Source organism: Oncorhynchus masou, chromosome 25 (genome assembly GCF_036934945.1).
Source record: "Oncorhynchus masou masou isolate Uvic2021 chromosome 25, UVic_Omas_1.1, whole genome shotgun sequence".
NCBI classification, from domain to species: Eukaryota; Metazoa; Chordata; class Actinopteri; order Salmoniformes; family Salmonidae; genus Oncorhynchus; species Oncorhynchus masou.
In genome coordinates this window covers 21004928-21032116 of record NC_088236.1, presented here as the reverse complement: position 1 = coordinate 21032116, position 27189 = coordinate 21004928, and the positions used below count along the sequence as shown (strand labels likewise).

At 40.6% G+C, this 27189-nt stretch overlaps 3 protein-coding genes across 7 annotated transcripts in view; 1 reads left to right on the top strand and 2 right to left on the bottom strand.

The window, feature by feature from the left end:
• tmem150aa (transmembrane protein 150Aa) overlaps positions 1-7885 on the top strand; it is a 28162-nt gene extending 20277 nt beyond the window's left edge. For all 4 annotated transcript variants that reach the window (XM_064936893.1, XM_064936895.1, XM_064936892.1 and 1 more), the window contains one exon: positions 990-7885. In XM_064936893.1, coding sequence (XP_064792965.1) covers positions 990-1288 — 299 coding nt within the window. In that variant the 3' untranslated portion in view covers positions 1289-7885. The remainder of the gene's footprint in view (positions 1-989) is intronic.
• A 4584-nt stretch (positions 7886-12469) lies between these two features.
• On the bottom strand, positions 12470-17424 carry rnf181 (ring finger protein 181). 2 transcript variants are annotated; one of them, XM_064936891.1, is made up of 6 exons: positions 17340-17424; positions 16910-17010; positions 16211-16344; positions 15867-15982; positions 13195-13269; positions 12470-12959 (listed from the first exon to the last, which is right to left on the bottom strand). In XM_064936891.1, exons 2-6 carry the CDS (start codon positions 16993-16995, stop codon positions 12900-12902), a joined length of 471 nt encoding a protein of 156 aa, XP_064792963.1. In that variant the 5' UTR covers positions 16996-17010; positions 17340-17424; the 3' UTR covers positions 12470-12899. The 2 variants fall into 2 exon arrangements, with proteins under 2 accessions (XP_064792963.1, XP_064792962.1); XM_064936890.1 differs by having other exon boundaries at positions 17345-17419.
• Positions 17425-18901: 1477 nt separating this feature from the next.
• Positions 18902-25198, bottom strand: LOC135513894 (vesicle-associated membrane protein 5-like). The gene is made up of 3 exons (XM_064936889.1): positions 24889-25198; positions 22636-22779; positions 18902-20080 (listed from the first exon to the last, which is right to left on the bottom strand). Exons 1-3 carry the CDS (start codon positions 24889-24891, stop codon positions 19889-19891), a joined length of 339 nt encoding a protein of 112 aa, XP_064792961.1. The 5' UTR covers positions 24892-25198; the 3' UTR covers positions 18902-19888.
• Between the last annotated feature and the right edge of the window lie 1991 nt (positions 25199-27189).

Genomic DNA, 27189 nt, shown 5'->3' with positions numbered 1-27189 from the left:
GTCTTCCTTGGTGTTGTCTCTGTTGGACCCATGCCTTTGTGAAAAGGGTTCGATTGGGTCTTCTCCTTAGTTCGTAAGTGTAAGGCTCTAATTCTCAACAAGAGGTCACAATGTCCTCCTCCTTAGTTGTCTGTTTACTTTCACTCGTTCTGGAAGAGTGGTCTTCTGACTACAGCTAATCAGCCGTGTCGATGATCCCCAGAGATGTGATGGTAGCAGTGTAGTCGGCGATGATTTGAAGAGAATAACCGGATGGTCCTACTTAAATTCACTTTCTTAGATACAATACTTAAGACAGCTACTCAACCGTAACATTGATTGTTAGAGGCTACTTCGTTGTCTTCAACTCGTGTTGATTTTCAGGGTCAAGACCTAGCTGCTGCAGCTTGAGTCCTAGTCTGGTATGTTAATTCTTAACTCAATATTTCATACACTTTGGTAAAAAGGAGCATTTCCGCCATACTAACACACTCCCTTGGGCGTGGCTAGTTATGGGCCAAATCATCATTAAAAAAACTATGATCTTGTTAGAAAGGAATGTGACTTTAGTTATCTTAACAAAAATATTATTTTCATCCTTTCCTACACAATGTAAAGGATGTAAACCTGATATACACAGTGTGAATGCTCTTCAAGTTACAATATTTCTGTTATCACTTTTGTACCTTTTAATGATAGACATTAATTTCCCATATTCCATCATCATTCCCCCCAATCAGATGTTGAAATGTATTGTCCCAGTGTTCACTTTTGGACGTTAGAGTTTTTGGGTGGCAAAATGTCCCTGTAACAAAGAGATATTCCAATCCCCCATACTAGAGACCAAAAGAGTCGTCTGCTGCATACAATTTACGATTTGGTGTGAGGTGTCCCCTCCACTCTGCGGGTGATGTGTCCCATTTGGTGATGTGTCCCATCCATAGATTTATTGATGTGGCCTTTCTTCCTCCATCGATGGGGCTGTTGCGTCTCCTTAACTCTTTCCCCAGGTGGTATCTTCTTCATCCACGAGAGCTTTGTTCTCCAGCACGCAGCAGCCATCTGCGAGTGGGTCTTCACCGTGGACATCCTTGTCTTCTACGGCACCTTCACCTACGAGTTTGGCACGGTCACCAACGACACCATGATGGTCGGCCTGCAGCAGACCCACCACCACTCAGGGGTCATGATGGGCGGCACGGCCGGGGCCATGTCGCTGGGCATGGGAGCCAAGGGCCTAAAGTCCCCTGGAGGAAGCAGCACATCCACCCATCTCAACTGCACCCCAGAGAGCATAGCCATGTTGTAGCTCTGCAGGGGCCAAGGAGATCATCACACAGGCAGCAGGAGTCGATGATGGCACTGGCCAGCCAGAGGGAGGAGACAAGACATTGAAAATCACAAGATATGATTGACACACCGGGTCGGTATTGCTGTATTGGGTTTTTGTGTTTAATAAGCCATCCGCTTCTCCACTACGGTCGAATTTCCGTTCGCTTCATCAGCGGAAAGGAACACTTACACAAAGAATACATATCTGGGATGATGAGGGGCGATGATGCTGTGACTGTTTCTAAGATGGCTACTGGCCTCACTGCACTCTGACATGATACCTTCTTTCTTAAAGATCAGTGTTTGAACAGTCACTGAGGCTTTTGCCAGTGTTCATCCTTGTCATGTTGGGATGACAGACACAAAATAAGGTTTATTTTATATGCCAACTTTTGTTTTCTGCCACATTTTATAGACTTCCTCTACCTGGCCATGGCTTGTGGTGGGGCCCGGTCTCTCATGCCATTCAACTCTGCACGTTACAATTTGAATGAGAGAATAGAGTGCGTCGTTGGATTGACCAGACTGAGTTTTTTTTATTTTGTCTGTACTCTGCCGATGTTAATGCATCGTAATAGAAAATATTGAATGTTTGAGAAGTGGAACTATAGATTGTATACTGTTATGTACATGACAGTTCAGCCTGGCCTCAGAGCAATACGAAATGTACTAAATGTATTTCTGAGCACCTCCAAGACGTATGATACCTACTAATGGTTTAGTTACTTGACACAAACTAAAGTAGGGAGGTTGGTCAAAGAGGATGGGTGGGCGTAACGCGCGACAGACTAGCAAGCCAAAGGTTGCATGTTTTAGAAACGTCAGGGACAACTATAGCATTTTAGCCAACCCTGATTGTAAACCAAATCCACCTAACCTTTGTCATTCGTTCCCCTAACTGCCAATGTTAATTATCCTTTGTTATGGTGCAACAAGCAACCTGGTCTCAAATAAAGATGTGCAATACTATACGTCCTCCAAGATGTATGATAAGTTATGTCTTCCAATTCGTATGCTATTGTACGACCGGGTAACACGTATGATACTATAGGTCCTCTAATTTGTATCATATTGTACGACTGCTATTCCATTCATAATGTAACTTAACATAATTGATGTCTCAGATTTACATACAGAATAATACGATTAGCCCTGAGACCAAGTTGAACAGGTTGTACGCGCACCTTTTATTGATCAATCAAGTATAAATGAACTGTAGAAGGATGTGTGAAATTAGCAATCTCATTTATCAAAAACATTTACACATTTTGTGCACAATACCTGCCCAGGACCTCTAATAGCGGCCTCAAAAGGGCAAGTGATATGACTTGATTTCTTATTGTTTAAAATTATATCTCTATTTAGTGATTATTAGTTATTCCCTAGATAGATGTACATAGCATTTCATACATCTATAAAATGCTATCTAGCTGACAGAATGCTCACACAAACCTGCTGGTCTTTTCTGCCCCTCTTTTACTGGGTCAACCTCTGTCTCAATCACTCTTGCTTGATTTGTTTTATATTGCCTATTCATGTTGCCTCTGAATTTCTCTCACTTGTTACCTACTGGTTACATGGCTTGTTTTTTTAAATGTATTTTTAGGTCACCTTACTGTTTTCAATCTTTGTTTGGTACGGTAATGGCCCATTCATCCGCCAAAGTGTATCCCAGAGTAGTGGAATTTTGCGAGGTGTTTAACTATTCTTAGAAAGGTCTCACACATTGCTCTTCATTTCTGATCTGCAGTTTTAGCTATAGTACAACATGTAATGTACACAATTTATAAGTCAACTGGTCGGCTACAATCACAGGTTGGTGGCACCTTAATTGGGGTGGACGGGCTTGTGGTAATGGCTTGAGTGGAATGGTATCAAACATGGTTTCCAGGAGTTTGCCATTCCATGACTTCCATTCCAGCCATTATGAGCCAGGCTCCACTGGCTACAATCCATTTTGAAAGGTGCAAATTTGACTCATTTAACTGTCTTATTTGGAAGAAGAAAAAAAATATATATATATTATTTCAAGTCAAATGTTATGTCACATGCGTTGTGAACAACCGATGTAGACTAACAGTGAAATGCTTACCTACAGGCCCTTCCCAACAATGCAGAGAGAAAGAAAATGGATGGATTCTAGGCTGGTTCCTTGGAAGCTTTATTTGGATACTGTGAGAGATACGATCTCTGTAAGAGACTTCTCAAAGCCTGTTATTAATGTGCTGAGTGAGATACTGTACATGTTGAGGTCAGGGCATGTATTTATAGAGCGCCTCAGAGGTCGACCGATTTTATGATTTTTAAACGTCGATACCGATTTTATTGGGGGGCGACGTCAGTCAGTACCAAGGTTTATTTCTTTAACATTTTTAAATGTATTTTATATACACACACACACACAGTGGGGGGAAAACGTATTTAGTCAGCCACCAATTGTGCAAGTTCTCCCACTTGTAATTTTCATCATAGGTACACTTCAACTATGACAGACAAAATGAGAGAAAATCCAGAAAATCACATTGTAGGATTTTTTAAAATGAATTTATTTGCACGTTATGGTGGGAAATAAGTATTTGGTCAATAACAAAAGTTTATTTCAATACTTTGTTATATACCTATTGTTGGCAATGACAGAGGTCAAACGTTTTCTGTAAGTCTTCACAAGGTTTTCACACACTGTTGCTGGTATTTTGACCCATTCCTCCATGCAGATCTCCTCTAGAGCAGTGATGTTTTGGGGCTGTTGCTGGGCAACACGGACTTTCAACTCCCTCCAAAGATTTTCTATGGGGTTGAGATCTGGAGACTGGCTAGGCCACTCCAGGACCTTGAAATGCTTCTTACGAAGCAACACCTTCGTTGCCCGGGCGGTGTGTTTGGGATCTTTGTCATGCTGAAAGACCCAGCCACGTTTCATCTTCAATGCCCTTGCTGATGGGAGGAGGTTTTCACTCAATCTCACGATACATGGCCCCATTCTTTCCTTTACACGGATCAGACGTCCTGGTCCCTTTGCAGAAAAACAGCCCCAAAGCATGATGTTTCTACCCCCATGCTTCACAGTAGGTATGGTGTTCTTTGGATGCAACTCGACATTCTTTGTCCTCCAAACACGACGAGTTGAGTTTTTATCAAAATGTTATATTTTGGTTTCATCTGACCATATGACATTCTCCCAATCTTCTGGATCATCCAAATGCTCTCTAGCAAACTTCAGACGGGCCTGGACATGTACTGGCTTAAGCAGGGGGACACGTCTGGCACTGCAGGATTTGAGTCCCTGGCGGCGTAGTGTGTTACTGATGGTAGGCTTTGTTACTTTGGTCCCAGCTCTCTGCAGGTCATTCACTAGGTCCCCCCCCGTGTGGTTCTGGGATTTTTGCTCACCGTTCTTGTCATCATTTTGACCCCACGGGGTGAGATCTTGCGTGGAGCCCCAGATCGAGGGAGATTATCAGTGGTCTTGTATGTCTTCCATTTCCTAATAATTGCTCCCACAGTTGATTTCTTCAAACCAAGCTGCTTACCTATTGCAGATTCAGTCTGCACCAGGCTGGGAAGGTCTACAATTTTGTTTCTGGTGTCCTTTGACAGCTCTTTGGTCTTGGCCATAGTGGAGTTTGGAGTGTGACTGTTTGAGGTTGTGGACAGGTGTATTTTTATACTGATAACAAGTACAAACAGGTGCCATTAATACAGGTAATGAGTGGAGGACAGAGGAGCCTCTTAAAGAAGAAGTTATAGGTCTGTGAGAGCCAGAAATCTTGCTTGTTTATAGGGGACCAAATACTTATTTTCCACCATAATTTGCAAATAAATTCATAAAAAATCCTACAATGTGATTTTCTGGATTTTTTTTCTTATTTTGTCTGTCATAGTTGAAGTGTACCTATGATGAAAATTACAGGCCTCATCTTTTTAAGTGGGAGAACTTGCACAATTGGTGGCTGACTAAATACTTTACAACAATACTGAATGAACAATGAACACTTCTATTTTAACTTCATATAATACATTAAATCTATTTAGTCTCAAATAAATAATGAAACATGCTCAATTTGGTTTAAATAATGCAAAAACAGTGTTTGAGAAGAAATTAAAAGTGCAATATGCGCCATGTAATAATAAAAAAAAAAGCTAAAGTTCCTTGCTCAACATGAGAAAGCTGGTGGTTCAATATTTTCAGTTAAGAAGTTTTAGGTTGTAGTTATTATAGGAATTAAGACGCGTCGACTATTTCTCTCTATACCATTTGTATTTCATTTACCTTTGACTATTGGATGTTCTAATAGACACTAGTATTGCCAGCCTAATCTCAGGCGTTGATAGGCTTGAAGTCATAAACAGCGCTGTGAAGCAAGCATTGCTAAGAGCTGCTGGCAAGTTTGAATGAATACTTACGAGCCTGCTGCAGCCTACCAGCGCTCAGTCAGACTGCTATATCAAATCATAGACTTAATTATAATGTAATAAACACAGAAATACAAGCCGTTGGTCATTTAATATGGTAAAATCCAGACACTATCATTTCGAAAACAAAACGCTTATTCTTTCAGCGAAATACAGAACCGTTCCTTATTTTACCGAACGGGCGGCAACCCTAAGTCTAAATATTGCTGTTCCATTGCACAACCTTCAATGTTATGTCATAATTATGTTAAATTCTGCCAAATTAGTTAGCAACGAGCCAGGCGGCCCAAACTGTTGCATATACCCTGACCCTCTGCAATGAACGAGAAGTGACACAATGTCCCTAGTTAATGCTAACATGAATTTCTTAACTAAATATGCAGGTTTAAAAAATATATACTTGTGTGTATTGATTTTTAGAAAGGCATTGATGTTTATGGTTAGGTACATTTCGTGCAACGATTGTGCTTTTTTCACAAATGTGCTTTTGTTAAATCATCCCGTTTGGCGAAGTAGGCTGCGATTCGATGATAAATTAACAGGCACCGCATTGATTATATGCAACGCAGGACAAGCTAGTTCACCTAGTAATATCATCAACCATGTGTAGTTAACTAGTGATAATGTGAAGATTGGTTGTTTTTTATAAGATAAGTTTGATGCTAGCTTGGAACTTACCTTGGCTCCTTGCTGTACTCGCGTAACAGGTGGTCAGCCTGCCACACAGTTTCCTCGTGGAATGCAATGTAATCAGCGTCCAAAAATGCTGATTACCAATTGTTATGAAAACTTGAAATCGGCCCTAATTAATCGGTCGACATCTAGTCTGAGTAGGAGTGCTACTCTAGGATCAGGTTCCCCTTTCAATATAACCTTATGTATTTCTCATTGCCAAAAATCTAAGTGTAATGAGTTGAAATGGTTCAGAATAAAACAACTTTGACTGACTAACAAACAAATATGCCCCAGGAGAGAACCTATTTCTGTAATTAACCAGCGCCACCTTGAGGCCAATGATTGTCTCCATAGAGAGAAATCAAATGCCAGTCATTCATTAATAGCAAAGTCCCTGGGGCCTATGTTTAAGGGGTTTCAATTGAAATGGGCCCTAACTGCCCAGGGGCTTCACTGGCAGATTTCTTTACGCAAATGTATAAAGAACTTTATATGCCTATGTATTTCCTGAAATTAAAAAAGTACTTTTTTAGGGGGTAGGCCTCTATAACATTATCACTATCAGTATTTTCTGTTGGGCCATTGTGTGTCTGGTATATTTTAAACTGTACAATACAATCACTGAATGGTGTTTCAGCCAACAAAACTCTTTTAAATGTTTCGTTTTCTTCATGTCAGCTACCTCTGTGATTGTGAGTGGACTTGTTGTTCCAAGGCAGATGCTGAGCAGATGCGTAGCTGGTATTTCCTATCCTTCTTTCCAAAAAAGATAGGAATCTACACTGGAATTTGGTGGGTTGGCTATGTTATAAAACAGCCAGGCCACACAGAAAATACAAAATGAAAGCATACTGGTAGTTTCTGATGTAAAAATTCTATAGCTCCAGTGTAAGTTCACTCGGTTTGATTCTGCTGGCTTTTTCCCCCCTCATTCTCTACCAGCCAAAAAGTCTTTTTCAAATATTTCACTTCAAATAACCTTATTTTGTGATGTATTTCACCATACTGTAACTAAGTATCAAGGTTAGACTTCAACCGGCAGCTTTGATGAAAATGTACCTTCACGGGATTGGAACTATTGTGTGTAAACATTTCTCTTTATTGTAGACAAGGCCAAAACATGATGAAATGGTATTTAAGTACTTTTTTGTTCCAATTCCTGCACTTATTGTAACTTTTTTAGTTGTGCATTTTGTGTGAGAGTATACCAATTGCAAAAGACTAATAGCAATGCAGATCAAATGTCTTGAAAGATATAATAGTTTTCAAAGATTATAAAATGACTATGTAAAACATGTATTTTACTAAATTCTTCTCTATAACGGGAGGAAAGATGATTACCCCCCCCCTCCCCTCCCAAAAAAGCAAACGAAGCATTTTCTTTTATAAATTGTTTCTAAAGGTGTATGCTTATCTATCATTTACCAATTTTATTTTGTCAGATTTATATTCAAATATTAAATAAAATGTAATTATAAGCAAATGATCTGCTCTTGTATGGTTTATTCTTGGGCACAAGATTAGTAAATGGTTTGTTTCGACATGACTGATCTGGGATGAGTATCGGCTGCATCTTCTCAGAAAAATCAGTTGGATGGCTTGGCAGACTACCCACTGAAAATGTCTATATAATCAATATTGCATAAGTTCACTCAACTCTTCATTGCATTGTAGCTACCAAGAGTTACCCTTGTACGTCAGACCACTTGGCACGGTTGAAGAGGCTGGGTCTGACAAATACAGGCAAATCAACGTTAGGTCTTCCCTTGAGCCCAGAACATCAACTCCTCTCAAATTACTGCTCCTCTCCTCTAGCCTTGTGAAACCAGACTAACTGCAATGTGTCATATTGCAAGATCACTCAGGTTGAGGCTACTTTTCCTAAATAATTTGACTTATGTTCTCTACAAGACATCCCTTTGAAATATGGCAGAGCAATTAACCCTGCCTTGAAATAGTTGAGTACCGTTAGCATTTCAGAGCAACTGTCTATTTTCAGGACTCAGCAGTTAGAGGTTATTTTGTCATATGCTTACGAATGGACATGAAGCATAAACCAGTTTGGCCAACCAGACCAACATGCTTTATAACCACCCACGGGACTTTGTGTGTAAAAAAAGCTGGATCATTATCTTCTTTGGGGTAAATATAACATGACAATATCAAACGTTTTAATATTTGAGGAAATGAGATTGAGTGGTTTACAGTTCGGCTCAAGAGGACCTGAGAAAAACCACAGCTGTGAGATTGGTCCTTAATCTATACTGAATACAAATATAAATGCAACATGTAAAGTGTTGGTCCCATGTGATGAAACAAAAGATTCCCTAAATGTTCCATACGCACAAAAAGCTTATTTCCGTCAAAGTTTGCACAAATGTATTTACAGTGCATTTGGAAAGTATACAGACCCCTTGACTTTTTCCACTTGTTATGTTACAGCCTTATTCTAAAATTGATTAAATGTTTTATTTAATCAATCTGCACACAGTACCCTATAATGACAAAGCAAAAACAGGTTGAGACGTTTTTGAAAACTTGTCACATAACTTATACCTGATTTACGTAAGCATTCAGACCCTTTGCTATGAGACTTCAAATTGAGCTCAGGTGCATCCTGTTTCTACAACTTGATTGGAGTCCACCTGTAGTAAATTAAAATGATTGGACATGATTTGGAAAGGCACACAAAATCAAATAAAATGTTTAAGTCACATGCGCTGAATACAATAGGTGTAGACCTTACAGTGAAATGCTTAATTACAAGCCCTTCACCAACAATGCAGTTTAAAATAAATAAATGAATAAGAAATAAAAGCAACCAGTAATTAAAGAGCAGCAGTAAAATAACAATAGCGAGACTACATACAGGGGGGGGGGGGTACCGGTACAGAGTCAATGTGTGGGGGTGCCGGTTAGTTGAGGTAATATGTACATGTAGGTAGAGTTATTAAAGTGACTATGCATAGATGACAACAACTGAGAGTAGGTGTAAAGGAGGGTGAGGGGGGGGGCAATGCAAATAGTCTGGGTGGACATTTGATTAGATGTTCAGGAGTCTTATGGCTTGTGGGTGGAAGCCGTTTCAAAGCCTCTTGGACCAAGACTTGGCGCTCCGGTACAGCTTGCCGTGCGTTAGCAGAGAGAACAGTCTACGACTAGGCTGGCTGGGGTCTTTGACAATTTTTAGGGCCTTCCTCTGACACTGCCTGGTGTAGAGGTCCTGGATGGCAGGAAGCTTGGCACCAGTGATGTACTGGGCCGTACGCACTACCCTCTGTAGTGCCTTGTGGTCAGATGCTGAGTAGTTGCCATACCAGGAAGTGGTGCAACCAGTCACGATGCTCTCGATGGTGCAGCTGTAGAACCTTTTGAGGATCTGAGGACCCATGCTACATCTGTCTATGTAAGGTCCCACAGTTGACAGTGCATGTCAGAGCAAAAACCAAGCCATGAGGTAGAAGAAATTGTCTATAGAGCTCTGAGACAGGCTTGTGTCGAGGCACAGATCTGGGTAAGTGTACCAAAACATTTCTGCAGCATTGAAGGTCACCAAGAACACAGTGGCCTCCATCATTCTTAAATGGTAGAAGTTTGGAACCATCAAGACTCTACCTAGAAAATCAAATTTATTTGTCACAAACACATGGTTAGCAGATGTTAATGCAAGTGTAGCTAAATGCTTGTGCTTCAAGTTCCGACAATGCAGTTATAACCAACGAGTAATCTCACCTAACAATTCCAAAATTACTACCTTATACACACAAGTGTAAAGGGATAAAGAAAATGTACATGGGCGCCTCGCCGAACTGAGCAATCGGGGGAGAAAGGCCTTGGTCAGTGAGGTGACCAAGAACCTGATGGTCACTCTGACAGAGCTCCAGAGTTCCTCTGTGGAGATGGTTGTGCTTCTGGAAGTTTCTCCCATCTCTGCAGCACTCCACCAATCAGGCCTTTTATGGTAGAGTGGCCAGACTGAAGCCACTCCTCAGTAAAATGCACATGACATCCCGCTTGGAGTTTGCCTAAAGGAACATAAAGGTCTGTCAGACCATGAGAAACAAGATTATCTGGTCTGATTAAACCAAGATTGAACTCTTTGGCCTGAATGCCAAGCATCACATCTGGCGGAAACCTGGCACCATCCCTACGGTGAAGCATGGTGTTGGCAGCATCATGCTGTGGGGATGTTTTTCAGCGGCAGAGACTGGGAGACTAGTCAGGATCGAGGGAAAGATGAACGGAGCAAAGTACAGAGAGATTCTTGATGAAAACCTGCTCCAGAGTGCTCAGGACCTCAGACTGGTGTAAAGGTTCACCTTCCAACAGGATAACGCAGGAGTGGCTTTGGGACAAATCTCTGAGTGGCCAGCCAGACTTGAACCTGATCGAACATCACTGGAGACATGGAAATAGCTTTGCAGCGACGCTCCCCATCCAACCTGACAGAGCTTGAGAGGATCTGCAGAGAAGAAATGGGAGAAGCTCCCCAAATACAGGTGTACCAAGCTTGTAGCGTCATACCCAAGAAAACTCGAGGCTGTAATCGCTGCCAAAGGTGCTTCAACAAAGGGTCTGAATAGTTGTGCAAATGTGATATTTCACCTTTTGTATTTTTTATTAATTTACAAACATTTCTAAAAACATGTTTTTGCTTTGTCATTATGGAGTATTGTGTTTATATTGATGTGTGGAAAAAACAATTACAGCCTTATTCTAAATTGGATGAATCAAAATGTGGAAAATGTTGAGGGTTCTGAATACTTCCTGAATGCACTGTACATCCCTATTAGTGAGTTTCTCCTTTACCAAGATAATCCATCCTCCTGACAGGTGTGGCATATCAAGAAGCTGATTAAACAGCATGATAATTACACAGGTGCACCTTAATGCTGGGGACGATAAAAGGCCACTCTAAAATGTGCAGTTTTGTCACATAATATAGTGTCAGAGATGTCTCAAGTTCTGGGGGAGCATGCAATTGGCATGCTGACTGCAGGAATGTCCACCAGAGCTGTTGCCAGATAATGTAATGTTAATTTCTTTACCGTAAACCTCCTCCAACACTGTTTTAGAGGATTTAGCAGTACGTCCAACCGGCCTCACAACCGCAGACCACATGTAACCATGCCAGCCCAGGACCTCCACATCGGCCCCAAGTCTCAACGATCTCTGCACAGTTCCTGTAAGCTGCAAAAGTCCCAGTTCTTCCATGGTCTGCATACTCACCAGACATGTCACCCATTGAGCATGTTTGGGATGAACTGGATCGACGTGTACGCAGCATGTTCCAGTTCCCGCCAATATCAAGCAACTTCGCACAGCCATTGAAGAGTGGGACAACATTCCACAGGCCACAATCAACAGCCTAATCAACTATATGCGAAGGAGACGTGTCGTGCTGCATGAGGCAAATAGTGGTTACACCTGAAACTGACTGGTTTTCTGATCCACCCCACTATTTTTCTTTAAGGTATCTTACCAAAATATGCCTGTCTGTTTTCCAATCATGTGAAATCCATAGATTAGGGCCTAATATATTTATTTCAATTGACTGATGTCCTTATATAAACTAACTCAGTAAAATCGTTGCATGCTGTGTTTATATTTTTGTTCAGTGTATTTTCACAGGTAGTATGCACCGAGTGGTGTTCCTTAAGCTTTCTTCAATACCCTATACCAGGGTAGGGTGTTAAAGGCCCGATGCAGCCATTTTTATTTCAATGAAGTACCTTACTGTTATAGAGGTTACATAAAAAAAAAAAAATAGTTTAAGCAAACAAGAAATTTGCTCGGACTGTCTGGAAGTGGTCTAAGTGGGGAGGGGAAAACTAAAAACGAGCAGTTATTTAAATTGAGGTTTGGAACTCTTAGTTATTGGTCTATTATCCAATTTACTGCATGGTGATGTCACCATGGAAAACAAACTCCTGCCCATACACACCTGCTGATTAGAAAGTCCTGTGTAGATTGTATTTTTAACCAGTAACACTGATAAAAGTAAAATAAACACATTTTTTGTGTTTCATCAGCTGTTGTATAAAATGATACAAAGCACAGGAAAACAGAATTGACTGCACTGGGCCTTTAATGCTGATGCCAAAGCAAGCAACACTATAAACAGATTGAATTTAAAGTCTGATAAATATTGTGAGGCCAACAAAACATATGCCATGAAAAGCCATTTAATCATCTGTTTTGGTCAATGTATTGCATCTTGGGGAAAAGGAAGAAATGCTATGATGTGTTAAGGCAGTGAATGTAGAGAGTTCAGACTCAACTGTCTCAGTATTCCTTTCATTGTATAATGATCATCCATAATTTGAATCACAAAATGAGTCTTTGTACAATTGACTGTATTTAAAACTGACATATTTACAGTACATACGATAAAACATAATAGCTACATAATATCATTTGCAGCTTTGGTCAATTCTTAATTTTATTGCGACCCAACGCTAGAAAGGGGAAATCAGCAATAAGCAGTGTGCTCTGAGCTGTTATGTGTACATGGCTCCATGCAGATCTTCCAGTCTGTTTTCCCTCTGTTTTCTCCGGTCCTATAACAGACAGAAATGCTCCATTTAGTAATGGGTTGACGCTGACCATTGCTGTGTCCCAAATGGCACCCTATTCCCTATCCAGTTCACTATTTATTTTGACCATGGCCCATAGACCACTGCATAGTTAATAGGGTGCCTTTTGGGACACATTCCAAGTTTCAACTCTAAAAGGGAAAAGCACTTTGAATTCAATTTCCCAGGATAATGACTGATACCCTAGTTTCACACCCACCTTGTCCTTCTTGAACTCTTCATACTCTGGATTGTCGGTTGGTAACTCGAGACGGCATAGCGGGCAAGAATTTGTCTGTGATGATAGACAGCAAGAGTTAGAGGGAATCTGAAAAGGTTATAGCCTAGTGGTTGTAAGCTTTGGGCCAGTAATCGAAAGGTAGCTTGGGGATTTGAACCAGTTGACTAGGTGAAAAATTTGTTGAAGTGCCCTTGCGCAAGGCACTTAACCCCAATTGCACTGGATAAGAGCGTCTGCTAAAAGACAAAAATGTAAATGTTATACACAGTGTAGAAAACATTATGAACTCTGTCCATGACAGATTATCCAGGTGAAAGCTATGATCCCTTATTGATGTCACTTGTTAACCCCATAAGATCCACGCCCTGCTGAGATATAAATAAGCATAATGAAACAATCCCCATAAAAATCTGCCAGTTTAAGCAAGAGATGTTTTTTTGCATTGGATGCATCTCAGTCCACCCCACCACATCTGCAGTGAAAGTTGACAAGATATAGAGCGGTGTTTGTCAGACCATGAGACTTCCCGAAAATCGGTCTTCTCACAAAATCGTCTGTAGCGTCAGAACGGTTAGGCAAAGTATTATGACCCATCTATGGAAAGAGGAGACTCTCACGAAGACAGGGTGTTCTCCGTTTTGATCTATAATCCCCACAAGCGTCTTGAGACTCGTCTGAAGTTGGTACAGCCGATCTGCCAACTTCTGCCTGTAGCGTCCTAACAGTTTACACACTAATATGACCCCTCTGTGGAAAGGTGAGACTCGCATGAACATGTCTGTTGTTTTGCGCTACGACACCCTCACAAGACTTGTCTGACGGTCCCCCAGTACCAGTTGATTTTTTTTAATGGAAGTACACTACACGATGCAATCGGAATGTATTCAGACCCCTTCCCCACATTTTGTTACGTTACAGCCTTAATCTAAAACAAAAATGTTGCAAATTAATTTAAAAAATAACACTGAAATATGACATACATAAGTATTCAGACCCTTTGCTACAAGACTCAATTGAGGTCAGGTGCATTGCATCCTGTTTCCATTGATTCCTATAATTTGATTGGAGTACAACTGTGGTAAATTCAATTGATTGGACATGATTTGGAAAGGCACACCTGTCTATGTAAGGTCCCACAGTAGACAGTGCATGTCAGAGCAAAAACCAAGCCACGAGGTCGAAGAAATTGTCCGTAGAGCTCCAAGAAAGGATTGTGGCACGGCACAGATCTGGAGAAGGGTACCAAAACATTTCTGCAGAATTGAAGGTCGAAGAACACAGTGGCTCCCATCATTCTTAAATGAAAGAAGTTTGGAATCACCAAGACTTCCTAAAGCTGTCCGCACAGCCAAACTGAGCAATCGGGGGAGAAGGATCTTGGTCAGTGAGGTGACCAAGAACCTGATGGTCACTGACAGAGCTCCAGAGTTCCTCTGTGGAGAAGGGAGAAACTTCCAGAAGGACAACCATCTCTGCAGCACTCCACCAATCAGGCATTTATGGTAGAGTGGCAAGACAGAAGCCACTACTCAGTAAAAGGCAAATGACAGCCCGCTTGGAGTTTGCCAAAAGGCTGCTAATGACTCTTAGAGAAACAAGATTCTTTGGTCTGATGAAACCAAGACTCTTTGGCCTGAACTCTAAGCCCCACGTTTGGAGGAAAACTGGCACCATCCCTACGGTGAAGCATGGTGGTGGCAGCATCATGCTGTGTGGATGTTTTTCAGCAGCAGGGACCGGAACCCAAATGGATTGAGGGAAAGATAAAAGGAGCAAAGTACTGAGAGATTCTTGATTAAAACCTGCTCCAGAGTACTCAGGACCTCAGACTGGGGCAAAGGTTCACCTTACAATAGGACAATGACCCTAAGCACACAGCCAAGACAACACAGGAGTGGCTTCGAGACAAGTCTCAAAGTACTTGAGTGGCCCAGCGAGAGCCCGGACTTGAACCCGTTCAAACATCCCTAGAGAGACCTGAAAATAGCTGTGCAGCAACGCTCCCCATCCAACCTGACAGAGCTTGAGAGGATCTGCAGATATGAATGGAAGAAACTCCCCAAAAACACAGGTGTGCCAAGCTTGTCATACCCAAGAAGATTCAAGGCTGTAGTCACTGCCTAAGGTGCTCAACTAAGTACTGATTAAAGGGTCTGAATACTTATGTAAATGTGATATATAAATAAATAATAAATCAATAAAAAAAACAAAATAAAAAAAACCGTTTTGCTTTGTCATTATCGGGTATTGTGTGTAGATTGAAGGGAAAAAACTATTTCATACATTTTAGATTAAGGTTGTAACGTAACAAAATGTGGGGGGAAAAAAATCAAGGGGCCTGAATACTTTCCGAATGCACTGTATATATGTAGACTGCTTAGTGACATAAATAAGGGGTTAAATACATAGAAATAATCATGTTTCCTGATCTTTCAGATATAGGACAGACACTTAAGAACAAACTTCCCATTTTTTTTGGGGGGGGGGGGGGTGACTGTTCCATGTAGTGAATCTGTTATTAAAATGCATTTGTATGGGCTGTTCTTTATGTTTTGTGCACTGTGTTCAGGTAATTAGTACATTCATTTGTACATACCATAAAACCTATATGTGAAAATGTGTGTGTGACAAGTCAGTGGACAAGCCCTCACCTTCCCTAACCAGGGCAGGATACAACCAGAGTGAAAGAGGTGTTTGCAGGGCATCTCCCTCACTGTCTCCTGCTCCTCAAACTCCAGCAGACACACAGGACACTTCAGCCCTTTGTCTAGATGAGGGGGGGAGAGAGCGAGTTCAATCCCACAGTCTGAAACATCCACAGACAATTTACTACACTTACAGACTACAGATGTAGTCGTGCTTGCAATTATATTGAATTAAAATTAAATTGGGTACCACGTGAGACAGCATAGCATTTTGATAGTAGCATATAATTCCCAAATGTTTTTCACAGGTAATTAGCTAGAGGGTAGCTTATTCGTGCAGCAGGACTCACCTGCTTGCTCTGGGGATATGACAACCACAGGTAAGGTTTGGACAGCTGTTTTAGCAGCTGGGGGAGGAAGACGCTGGTCCCAGTCCGACAGGTCAAACGCTCCCGAGTCAATGTCGAGGCCCTGCATCAAAGACCTACACAGAGGTCAACAGGCAATGTAACAGTAGGTGGTGGTAAGGCACAATAACGTTGGATGCCAACCACCGGTAAACCCCACCGAAGAAAAACAGGCAATGTCAGCACAGATATTTCACCGGATGTATAAATGTGAAGCATCCGCTTGGCATTTCCCCTCATTACCAAATATTGTAGTGAGAAGAAGCCCAATGCCCGGCAGAAGATGGAACAAGATAGATTTTAGCAGGCATTCTGCAAATTTCCTCATCAATGAAAAAAATTGATCTCAAAGTTCTGTTCCCTAAATTAAAATCTGTTATGAACAGAGTGGATTAAGTTTTGTAGACTTTACCCTTTGCAAAAGTTCGTGATTGGCTCTGCCTCTATTGCTTGTTCTGTACACTATGACTAATTTGTTCCCATTGGAAACGACAGGCTGTGGTCTATCTTGATTTAGTTATAAAACATCTTCAATGTAAGTCACTCAGTGGCAGACAGTTAATGTAGGATATTATAAAATACAGAATGGATTGTGTTGCATCACTTGGGTTGTTAGCTCGTTAGTAAATCTTTGACTCTCACCTGGCCAGTTCTAGTAGTGCATTCTGACGGTACTGTTCTTCGGGATTCGTTGGTTCACAGTCATGCTCATCAAAATAAGAAGCCATCTTCAGAATACCAATCTGTGGAGCGTCAATCAAACTATTTTCCTTAGCCACATTAGCTAACCATGAAGCTAATTTAATTTGACTCTTTTTGAATTTACTAAAAAGATATTGAGCAAAATGACACTCAAAGCCCAAGCTACCTTCCGACCTCGAGTTGATTCGATAACGTTAGCAAGCTAGCTACACAGTTAGCTAGTTAGCTAATTCATTTAGCTAACCCCTATACTGCTCAACCACTCTCTCATTGAGCTGTTTTAGCCAACTTGTCGAATACACAGAAATGTCCGTGAATACACTGTGCTATACTGCGACATCAAATTAAAGTCACACAAAAGTTGACTTACATTACCTGTGTTTTGTCATAACCTGAAATGTGCAGCAACTAGCCAGCTAGCTACATCACACTGTCTACCGGGTATGACAAAGCACCATCACGTGACTTTTATCCGTCCTATCACACATTATGTGTGGGTGGGATTCAGGATCTCTCTCTCGATTCAATTCAAAGGGCTTTATTGGCATTGGAGATATTTTTACATCGTCAAAGCAAGTCAAATATATAGTAAATAAAAGTGAAATAAAACATTACAAAATGAACAGTAAACATTACACACACAAAAGTTCCAAAGGAATAGAGACATATCAAATATCATATTATGGCTATGTACATTGTAACGATGTGCAAATAGTTATAGTAAAAAAGGGAAAATACATAAACATAAGTATGGGTTGTATTTACAATGGTGTTTGTGCTTCACCGTTTTCCCTTTTCTTGTGGCAACAGTTCACAAATTGTGTTGCTGTGATGGCATACTGTGGTATTTCACACTGTAGATATGGGAGTTTATCAAAATTGGATTGTTTTCTAATTCTTTGTGAGTCTGTGTAATCTGAGGGAAATATGTGTCTTTAAAATGGTAATATATTAGGTTAGGAAGGAAGTGCCGCTCAGTTTCCACCTCATTTTGTTGCACATAGCTTGTCTTCTCTTGAGAGCCAGGTCTTCCTACGGCGGCCTCTCTCAGTAGCAAGGCCACTGAATCTGTACATAGTCAAAGCTTTTCTTAATTTTGGGTCAGCCACAGGGGTCAGGTATTCTGCCACGGTGTACTTTCTGTTTAGGGCCAAATAGCATTCTAGTTTGATATTTTCTTTTGTTAATTGTTTCTAATGTGTCAAGTAATTATCTTTATGTTTTCTCATGATTTTGTTGGGTCTAGTTGTGTTGCTGTCCTGGGATTATGTGGGGGCTGTTTGTGTTTGTGAACAGAGCCCTAGGACCAGATTGCATAGGGGACTATTCTCTAGGTTCATCTCTCAGTTGGTGATGGCTTTGATAATTAGCGGGTATCGGCCTAATTCTGCATGCATTATTTGGTGTTTTACGTTCTTCATGGAGGATGTTTTTGCAGAATTCTGCATGCAGAGTCCCTTCTTGCCTTGTCTCATATCGTTCACAGCTTTGTGGACGTTACCTGTGGTGCTGATGTTTAGGTTGAGGTAGGCATAGTTTTTGTGTCTAGATGGAATTTGTAGTCCTGGTAACTGGACCTTTTTCGGAATCTCTCTCTCAAATAAAAAGTACCTTTATGGTCTACAAATGTAAATTGTACACACAACTGTCAGTTGTACATGTAACGGATGTGAAATGGCTAGCTAGTTAGCGGTGGTGCGCGATAATAGCATTTAAATCGGTGACGTCACTCGCTTTGAGACCTTGAAGTAGTGGTTCCCCTTGCTCTGCAAGGGCCGCGGCTTTTGTGGAGCGATGGGTAACAATGCTTTGAGGGTGACTGTTGACGTGTGCAGAGCATCCCTGGTTCGCGCCCAGGTCGGGGCGAGGGGACGGACGTAAAGTCTATACTGTTACACACACAGTTCAAAATAAAGATTCTCTGCAGATATATCTGGTCAATTCCTTTTATTTTACAATGCACTACAGTTTTACATATATATTTCAAATACTAGTATGTCAAGAGTAAGGGAAGTCTGTAACAAATATCAAATACAAAAAACAGATATTGGACAACTGAAGATATGTGATTTCTCAGCACTGTTTTTTTTTTTGATACTGTACACATTGATTATCTGTAAGACAATGAATGAAAAATTAAATATAAATATTCATACTGCATTGCCCAAATTGGCCTCAAACATAACCACGTTTTATGTACATGACCGTAAAAACAAAGAATGAAATTATGAGAAGAAATTACTCAAAACATTAAATGAGAAATATAATTATGTGATGTCCCCTTACAGCTTAAATGGAATACTTTGAAACGGTCGCACAATACATCCAATGGGGATTTTTTACATTCCAAAGGCACAATATGTTTAATTTGAATTGACAAAACATTTACCGATACCAAATCTTATGGTGAGGCTGAACCATTTCTGAGTATGAATGTGAAACCAGTGAGCCTGTCCAACTAGGGCCAGTTGAAGATGATGCCGAATGGGGAAGCAGCTGAGCTGGTGATGGTACCATTTCATTCAACGATCTACACACAGATCACAGAGCCTGAAATGCCTCTAAAAACAAACAATATCACAGATTGCATAGTTCAGAAAAGTCAACCCACAAAACCTAGTTTGAGCTTAGGTGGAAAACCTACAGCCTGAGTGCCAGTCTGTTTGTGCCATCATCATGCCAACTCCTTGTCACTCATTATCATGCCAAATGTTTGGCTTGACAAGGACAGCAATGTATTTGACAAAAGCACAAACAGATCTGGGACCAGGCTAGAAAACCTCACTCTTTATCTTCCGCCACTATTTCTGTCTTGACTGACTCCTTATTTCCTCTGAGGTCTCGCCTGCCCCTGTGTCCATCTCCATCCTCCATTTTCATTTCTTCCATGTCTTTTGCTCTGACAGACAGTCTTGGATCCTAAGGCCCTGAGGTGGGTTGCCCTGCAGCAGGTTGCTCTCCGTTGTCAGGTCCAGATGCTGACCATACAATAATCCCAATGATGATGGCTGCCATGACGACCCCTACGCCAGTCAGCAACACTTTCATCTTCATGTGTTCCCACCACTTCTGCTGTTTCACTTTCCGAGCAGACTTTGAGAAAGCTTTACTCTGAAATCACATCATCATAAGATGTTAAAAGTTAGTCCGATGTTCATGCCAAGACCCTATGCCCCCCCTCCTGAATATGGAGTGTATTCTATATATCTGCAATTGAGGCAGCGCTGCATTCTATATATTTTAAACTCCAGAAAGAAACTATTATGTCATGAAACCCACCATTTTCTGACAATTCGGTAGACAGAAGTCTTTAGTTACAGTGCACACTACTTTCTCAATGTTTTTTCCAAAGAATCTAGACTGGTGTTTTTTTTCTTGGCACTGCTGTTTTGTTTATCCCAGTTACCCAGTCAGCCAGCCAGCATGTCCTCAAAGAACTATGACTGTGTCCCACATGGCACCCTATTCCCTTTATAGTGCACTATTTTTGACCAGAGCCTCGTCAAAAGTAGTACACTACATAGGGAATATGGTGTAATTTGGGGCACAGACACAGTCAGCCGCTCAGTGCGTTCTCAGAGAACTACAGCTCATATGGGAACTATTCAGACCCCTTTACTTTTCCACATTGTGTTATGTTACAGCCTTATTCTAACATTTATTAAATTGTTTTTTCCCCTCATCAATCTACACACAACACCCCATAATGACAAAGCAAAATTTTTTTTTTTTTTTTTTTTTTACAAATGTATAAAATAAAAAAAACTGAAATAGACATTTACATAAGTAATCAGACCCTTTATTCAGTACTGTGTTGAAGCACCTTTGGCAATGATTAAAGCTTTGAGTCTTCTTGGGTATTACACTACAAGCTGTGCACACCTGCAGATTCTCTCAAGCTCTGTCAGGTTGAATGGGGAGTGTTGCTGCATAGCTATCTACAGGTCTCTCCAGAGATGTTCGATCGAGTTCAAGGTCTGGCTCTGTCTGGGCTACTCAAGAACATTCAGAGACTTGTCCCGAAGCCACTCCTGCGTTGTCTTGGCTGCTTTCATCAAAGATCTCTCTGTACATTGCTCCGTTCATCATTCCCTTGATCCTGACTAGTCTCCCAGTAACTGCTGCTGAAAAACATCCCCACAGCATGATGCTGCCACCACCATGCTTCACTGTAGGGATGGTGCCAGGTTTCCTCCAGACGTGATGCTTGGCATTCAGGACAAAGAGTTCAAACTTGGTTCGTCAGACCAGAGAATCTTGTTTTTCATGATCTGAGAGTCCTTTATATTCCTTTTTGCAAAATCCAAACGGGCTGTCATGTGCATTTTACTGAGGAGTGGCTTCTGTCTGGCCACTCTACCATAAAGTCCTGACTGGTAAAGTGCTGCAGAGATGGTGTTCCTTCTGGAAGGTTCTCCCATCCCCACAGAGGAACTCTGGAGCTCTGTCAGAGTGACCATCGGGTTTTTGGTCATCTCCCTGAACAAGGCCCTTCTTTCCCAATTGCTCAGTTTGGCCGGGCAGTCAGCTCTAGAAAGAGTCTTGATGGTTCCAAACTTATTCCATTGAAAAATGGAGGCCACTGTGTTCTTGGGGACCTTCAATGTTGAAGACATTTTTTGGTACCCTTCCCCAGATCTGTGCCTCGACACAATCCTGTCTCGGAGCTCTACGGACAATTGCTTCAAAGTCATGGCTTGGTTTTTGCTCTGAGATGCACTGTCAACTGTGGGACATAATATAGACGTGTGTGCCTTTCCAATCATGTCAAATTAATTGAATTTACAGGTGTACTCCAAACAAGTTGTAGAAACATCTCAAAGATGATCAATGGAAACAGGATGCACCTGAGCTCAATTTCAAATCTCATAGCAAAGGGTCTGAATACTTAAATAAGGTATTTCTAAAAATCTGTTTTTGCTTTGTCATTATGAGGTATTGTAGATTGATGAGATTAAAAAAATAATGATATTTTAGAATAAGGCTGTAACACAACATAACACATAACTCCCCAGCCGGCCTGGCTGGGGAGTGATGTGGGAACGCTGCGACCTGGTTGGTTGACCCCAGGGTTGACCAGGACGGACATGTGCCCTGTGGCACGTCCTGGACATCCCTCTCATAATAAAGAGGGAGACCAGTGGGTTTCATTAATCTTACAACAATAGGAAATACCTTTCTAAAAATATCACTGCAAACCACAATCAGGATGTAAATTGTCCATTATTTTTCGCCTCCAACTCCACCTAACGTGTATTTATAGACAGCAATATGACATTTCCTGGCTATTCCCTGGACTCGTATGGAACATTGGAAAACTACCATGAGACGTACCAAAGAAGAATTCCAAAGGAGAAACCTTTTGTGCTATTGTGTCTCTCTGAAACCCACCTAAGGTTTTACCAGTATTATAGCATTGCAATCATCAAAGTACAGCCTTCAAAGTCAGTATCTTAAAATGATGTTTGTGTTTTATATTTAGTTATGATTTGGTTCCATTAAGACGTCTCTTATTACGCCTCTTAATTTAGGGTACGTCCCAAATGGCACCTTATTCCCGATATAGTGCACTTCTTTTGACCAGAGCCCTATAGGCCCTGTTCAAAGGTAGTAGACTATCGAGGAATACGGTGCCATTTGGGGAGCACCCAAAGTACAACAATCACCTTCTCCAGAAGTTCGTCTGCCCTGTTATCAAGATCTCCCAGCTTGCCTGACCTCTCGGCAGCCTTGTTGAGGTTATCTAGCATGATCACCTTCACCTCCTCCACCTCATCCTGGGCCTGCTGCAGGCGGTTCTTCCCATTCTCCTGAACACACAACAAACAAGTTGAGGTTAATGGAAGATACATCATGGTAAGGCCACAGGACTTAGTTGGAACCACTTCTGATTTTGTGCATATTTGAAGTATGATTTACAAGTATTTGAATAGGGGTAGGTACGGACACATTGATTGATACAATGAATAGCTCACATACATTTTTTCAACATCTGTCCCCGTCTTTGTGTTACCATGTTAAAGGTGATATTTTATATCATTAACAACAGTGCATTGTTCACATTAACATTAATTATTAGTCATAATGGATGAGAGATTAAGCTTCCATAGGGGGAAAACAGGACAGAACAGGAAGATGACGGCCAACAACTGAACTGGGGCAGGTGAGCCTGGACATCTGGATGACTTGGACGGTTCTTTTTACTGTAAGCTCTGACTTTCTGAAGGAACATGGTGGCACGCTATAGCTTTACAAACAAATAACCACTTTAGCCTGGGGCAACAAAGGTTGGGCAACCCACTGTGACAATGACACTTGCGTGCCACCAAAATCTACTGACAAGGTACAAATCTTTCGTTCTGCCCTTGAACAGGTAGTTAACCCACTGTTCCCAGGCCGTCATTGAAAATAAGAATTTGTTCTTAACTGACTTGCCTGGTTAAATAAAGGTCAAATTAAAATTAAATACTATAGCGGCCACATCCTAACCGTGAGATGTGCACGCTTCACTTAACTTTCAGGTAAATACATTGATTGATATCAATGGAAGGCTTGAACGAAGACTCACAAATCTCAAGATGGGATTCAGGCCTACATGTACTGTAGGTGAATAAGAAGGCCTACTTAAAACAGGATATTTAGGCAGTATAATAATAGACTGAACATAACATAATTGATATCCTGACGGGACTATCCCTGACTTTTTTCCCTCTGTGCCGGACAGGGAAGTGAGTGTTTCAGGAGTCAAGGATGCTGACTGCGCTGACACTTACAGGAAACCAAGAGAACAAACAAAGCAAGTACAATCTCAGTGACTCCATATCTCACTGTCAATAACACCCTTTCAGACTCACAGAACCGGAATGAGATATGGCAGGTTAGAACACAAGTTCAGTGCCCTCGTAGAGACAAGTTAGGACTAGCTGTTATACATTACCAGTCAACACATCACGAGTTATACAAGCTTTGATGAAAGGTGCATTTCTTTCCCATTTGTATTTCCTATTACAGCTGTCATATGGTGAATAGGCTACTGGATTGCTTTGGTTAAATTGGATTGAAACATACATTTTGAGGAAATGTGTTTCCCTGTTTTAGTTCGGCCCCCACCAATTAAGTTTTCATAGCTGAGGAATAGTCTGTGTTTAAAATCAAACGGCGACAAAATCTTAACACAGGAACTGCTGCCTTTTCCAGTTCTCCTCCTTGCTTCCTTCCTCCCTTCACTCCCTTCCTCACTCACTCACTCACTCACTCACTCCAGCCTCAACAGAGTACCTAGCATTTAGCTAGGAAACCCCCTCTCACAAATCGACAATATGTATTTTTACATGTCTCGTTCAATCAAGCGGACAGGGATAGTCTGCTCATGGACTTTACAGATATGTATAGGATAGACTAACAGACCTGGGTCTATAACTGTCCACAGAATACACATTGTAATTTCATCAACTAGCATAATAGAACATATCTAACCATTTAAGTTTGGTTGATTGAGTGCTACTCTAACTTATTAACCTGACCCTCTAATGACACTCACAAACCATTTTCATAAAAACTCACATGGGTCTATATAAAATAATCTATTTGCATGAATTTGTTTGAATTGTGTATGATATCTCATAAATTAAAACCAAAACTAAAATAAAAAAGGCAATATTATGACTGAAGCACACGGCCTTTAAATAAGGTGTATTTTACATCAAATCAGTCAAGTTCAATATGGGAAAACGGTCTAATGTAATTCAACGCAAGGCTGTAGCTTAATGTAGTGACAGTCACAACAACAACAAACGCTCCTGAGCCTACAGGTACCGTGTGTGCAATGGGTGCAAAAACTAAATTATGAAAACATAAATATATTAATATACTATTTTTTATTCTTTAATTTGCTGAAAATAAAAAATATATAAACTTACCATTGTTCTCCCGTCACTATCTCTATTCCTGTCCAAAGCTGTCACCGAAACCAATGCATTGAGAGGAGCGTCTTGGCATAAACCTTTGTATCAGAACAAACGTTGCGTTTAACCAAGGTGGCTTTCAGATATCGCAAAGTTGATTTTCACCCTCTCTCATTTGTAGTTGATTATAGTTAGTTTCTATCTTTCTTTTAGTCGATATTCTTTCTTTTTCCTGGTCTGGTCTCTCACGCTTTCACTGCAGTCTGCTGGTCGGGTCGGGTGACACTTTCCCACACTACCCCTATCTGGAAGTCAACAGAACAGACCCTTCGACGTCGTGGCCTTACGTCACTGTATTTGAATGATGGGTATTTGATCATGGATCAGACTTCCTAGGTGAAAGGGAAAAACGTACACCTCGCCTATTCCATTTAAACTTCTACTACTCCATTGTAGAGTCTTGTAAATGATATATTCATATTCAGCCATTTATTTTGACTTTTCTTTCACCACAGCCTACTATGACAGTAGCTAGTCTAATGAGTATATGACCATAGTCAGCCTTTTGATTAAGCATCAAACACATAGAAGGGATTGAAAACAAAAAAAACACACACAATGTAATGAAATTAAAATTTTTAGGACAATTTGGTAGCCATTCAACAGGCTCCAAACCTCAAACAATGGGGTCCCAGTCTGTGTTCACTGTCACCAATGATCAGTATATGGTGGCTCTCAGTGGTGGAAAAAGTACTCAATTGTCATACTTGAGTAAAAGTAAAGACACCTTAATAGAAAATGACGAAAGTAAAAGTGAAAGTCACCCAGTAAAATACTACTTGAGTAAAAGTCTAAAAGTATTTGGTTTTAAATATACCTAAGTATTAAAAGTAAACGGAATTGTTCAAATGTACTTAAGTATCAAAAGTAAAAGTATAAACCATTTCAAAATTCATTATATTAAGCAAAACAGATTGCTCAATTTTCTTATATTTGTATTGATGGATATCCAGGGGCACACTCCAACACTCAGACATAATTTACAAACAAAGCATTTGTGTTTAGTGAGCACCAGATCAGAGGCAGTAGAGATGACCATGTATGTTCTCTTGATAAGTGTGTGAATTCGACCATTTTACTGTCACAATATAACAAGTACTTTTAGGTGTCAGAAAAAATGTAAGGAGGAAAAAGTACATTATTTTTCTTTAGGAATGTAGTGAAGTAAAAGTAAACGTTGGTAAAAATATAAATAGTAAAGTACAGATAGCCAAAAAAACTACTTAAGTAGTACTTTTAAGTATTTTTACTTAAGTACTTTACACCACTGGTGGCTCTGAAAACATGGTGTTATAGGCAACCAACTTCCATCCAAAATTCCTTGTCCTTCTAGTGTCCACCCTGTTCTGTTAATACTATTTTATCATTCTAGCTGAACCCCAAAAGGTCAATGTGTGGTTTCCTTACTCTGTTATACTTCAGTTATAATACATAACAAATAGCGCTAGCCATAATAGTTATAGTTGATGAAAACCTACATTCCACTTATGACAACTGACATACAGTAACAGAGTCATAATATTACACTTTCAAACAGGACATATAAGAGAGGAAGCGAGGAGTGGAGTTAGAGATCACAAACCACACTTGAAAAAATAAATATGAAATTGAAAGTGAAGTAATAACAGTGAGAGGAAGTAGAGCTAGTCTCACAGTTAAACAAACAAAAACAATGTATATTCCATTTGCTAGCGACTGCCCAACATTGCAGTAGGGACTTGCAGTCAGAGTAATTTGATCACTGAGTTGAATGCATATTATTTCATGACTTCAGCATATTAACTATTCCCCTGTCAGGATTGTGAGACATAAAATCAAAACAGGAACACAAATGTGAACGGAAACCATGCTTTTTGTCAGATTGCACTATACATGTATATGCTTGGTATGTTTGTAATCAAGGTCATGCAAGACGTCTGTGGTCCTCCAATATGACATTAAAGTAACATTAACATTAGGTTTTCATATATGTTCATTAACTGTCCTTTAACTGAAATTACACGAAAAAAAATAAAAAATAGGTTACCTAAGGAGGCAGAATTTTCTCTGGATCGCCACCATCTGTCAACATTGACTTAATGGTAAACATGAATAAGAGCTATAACCCTGGCTGCCTGCCTTGGATTTATCAGAGCAGACTAGAATTGACCCCAGGGTTGGGCCCCTGATTGCGTTGGGGACAGGGATGGACTGGGACCTCAAAGTAACACACTGCTAATTTTCCCCTTGAGGCCACCATTATTAGGCCATTAATGA

Coding starts and splice junctions, on each gene's coding strand:
- rnf181 (XM_064936891.1), bottom strand. CDS start 16,995: ATGGCTTCTTATTTTGATGAGCATGACTGTGAACCAACGAATCCCGAA. Junction 16,345..16,909: donor GCACTACTAGAACTGGCCAG/GTGAGAGTCAAA, acceptor ACCTCTGTGTAG/GTCTTTGATGCAGGGCCTCG. Junction 13,270..15,866: donor TCCTGCCCTGGTTAGGGAAG/GTGAGGGCTTGT, acceptor CTATCATCACAG/ACAAATTCTTGCCCGCTATG.
- LOC135513894 (XM_064936889.1), bottom strand. Junction 20,081..22,635: donor CAGACGAACTTCTGGAGAAG/GTGATTGTTGTA, acceptor ATGTGATTTCAG/AGTAAAGCTTTCTCAAAGTC.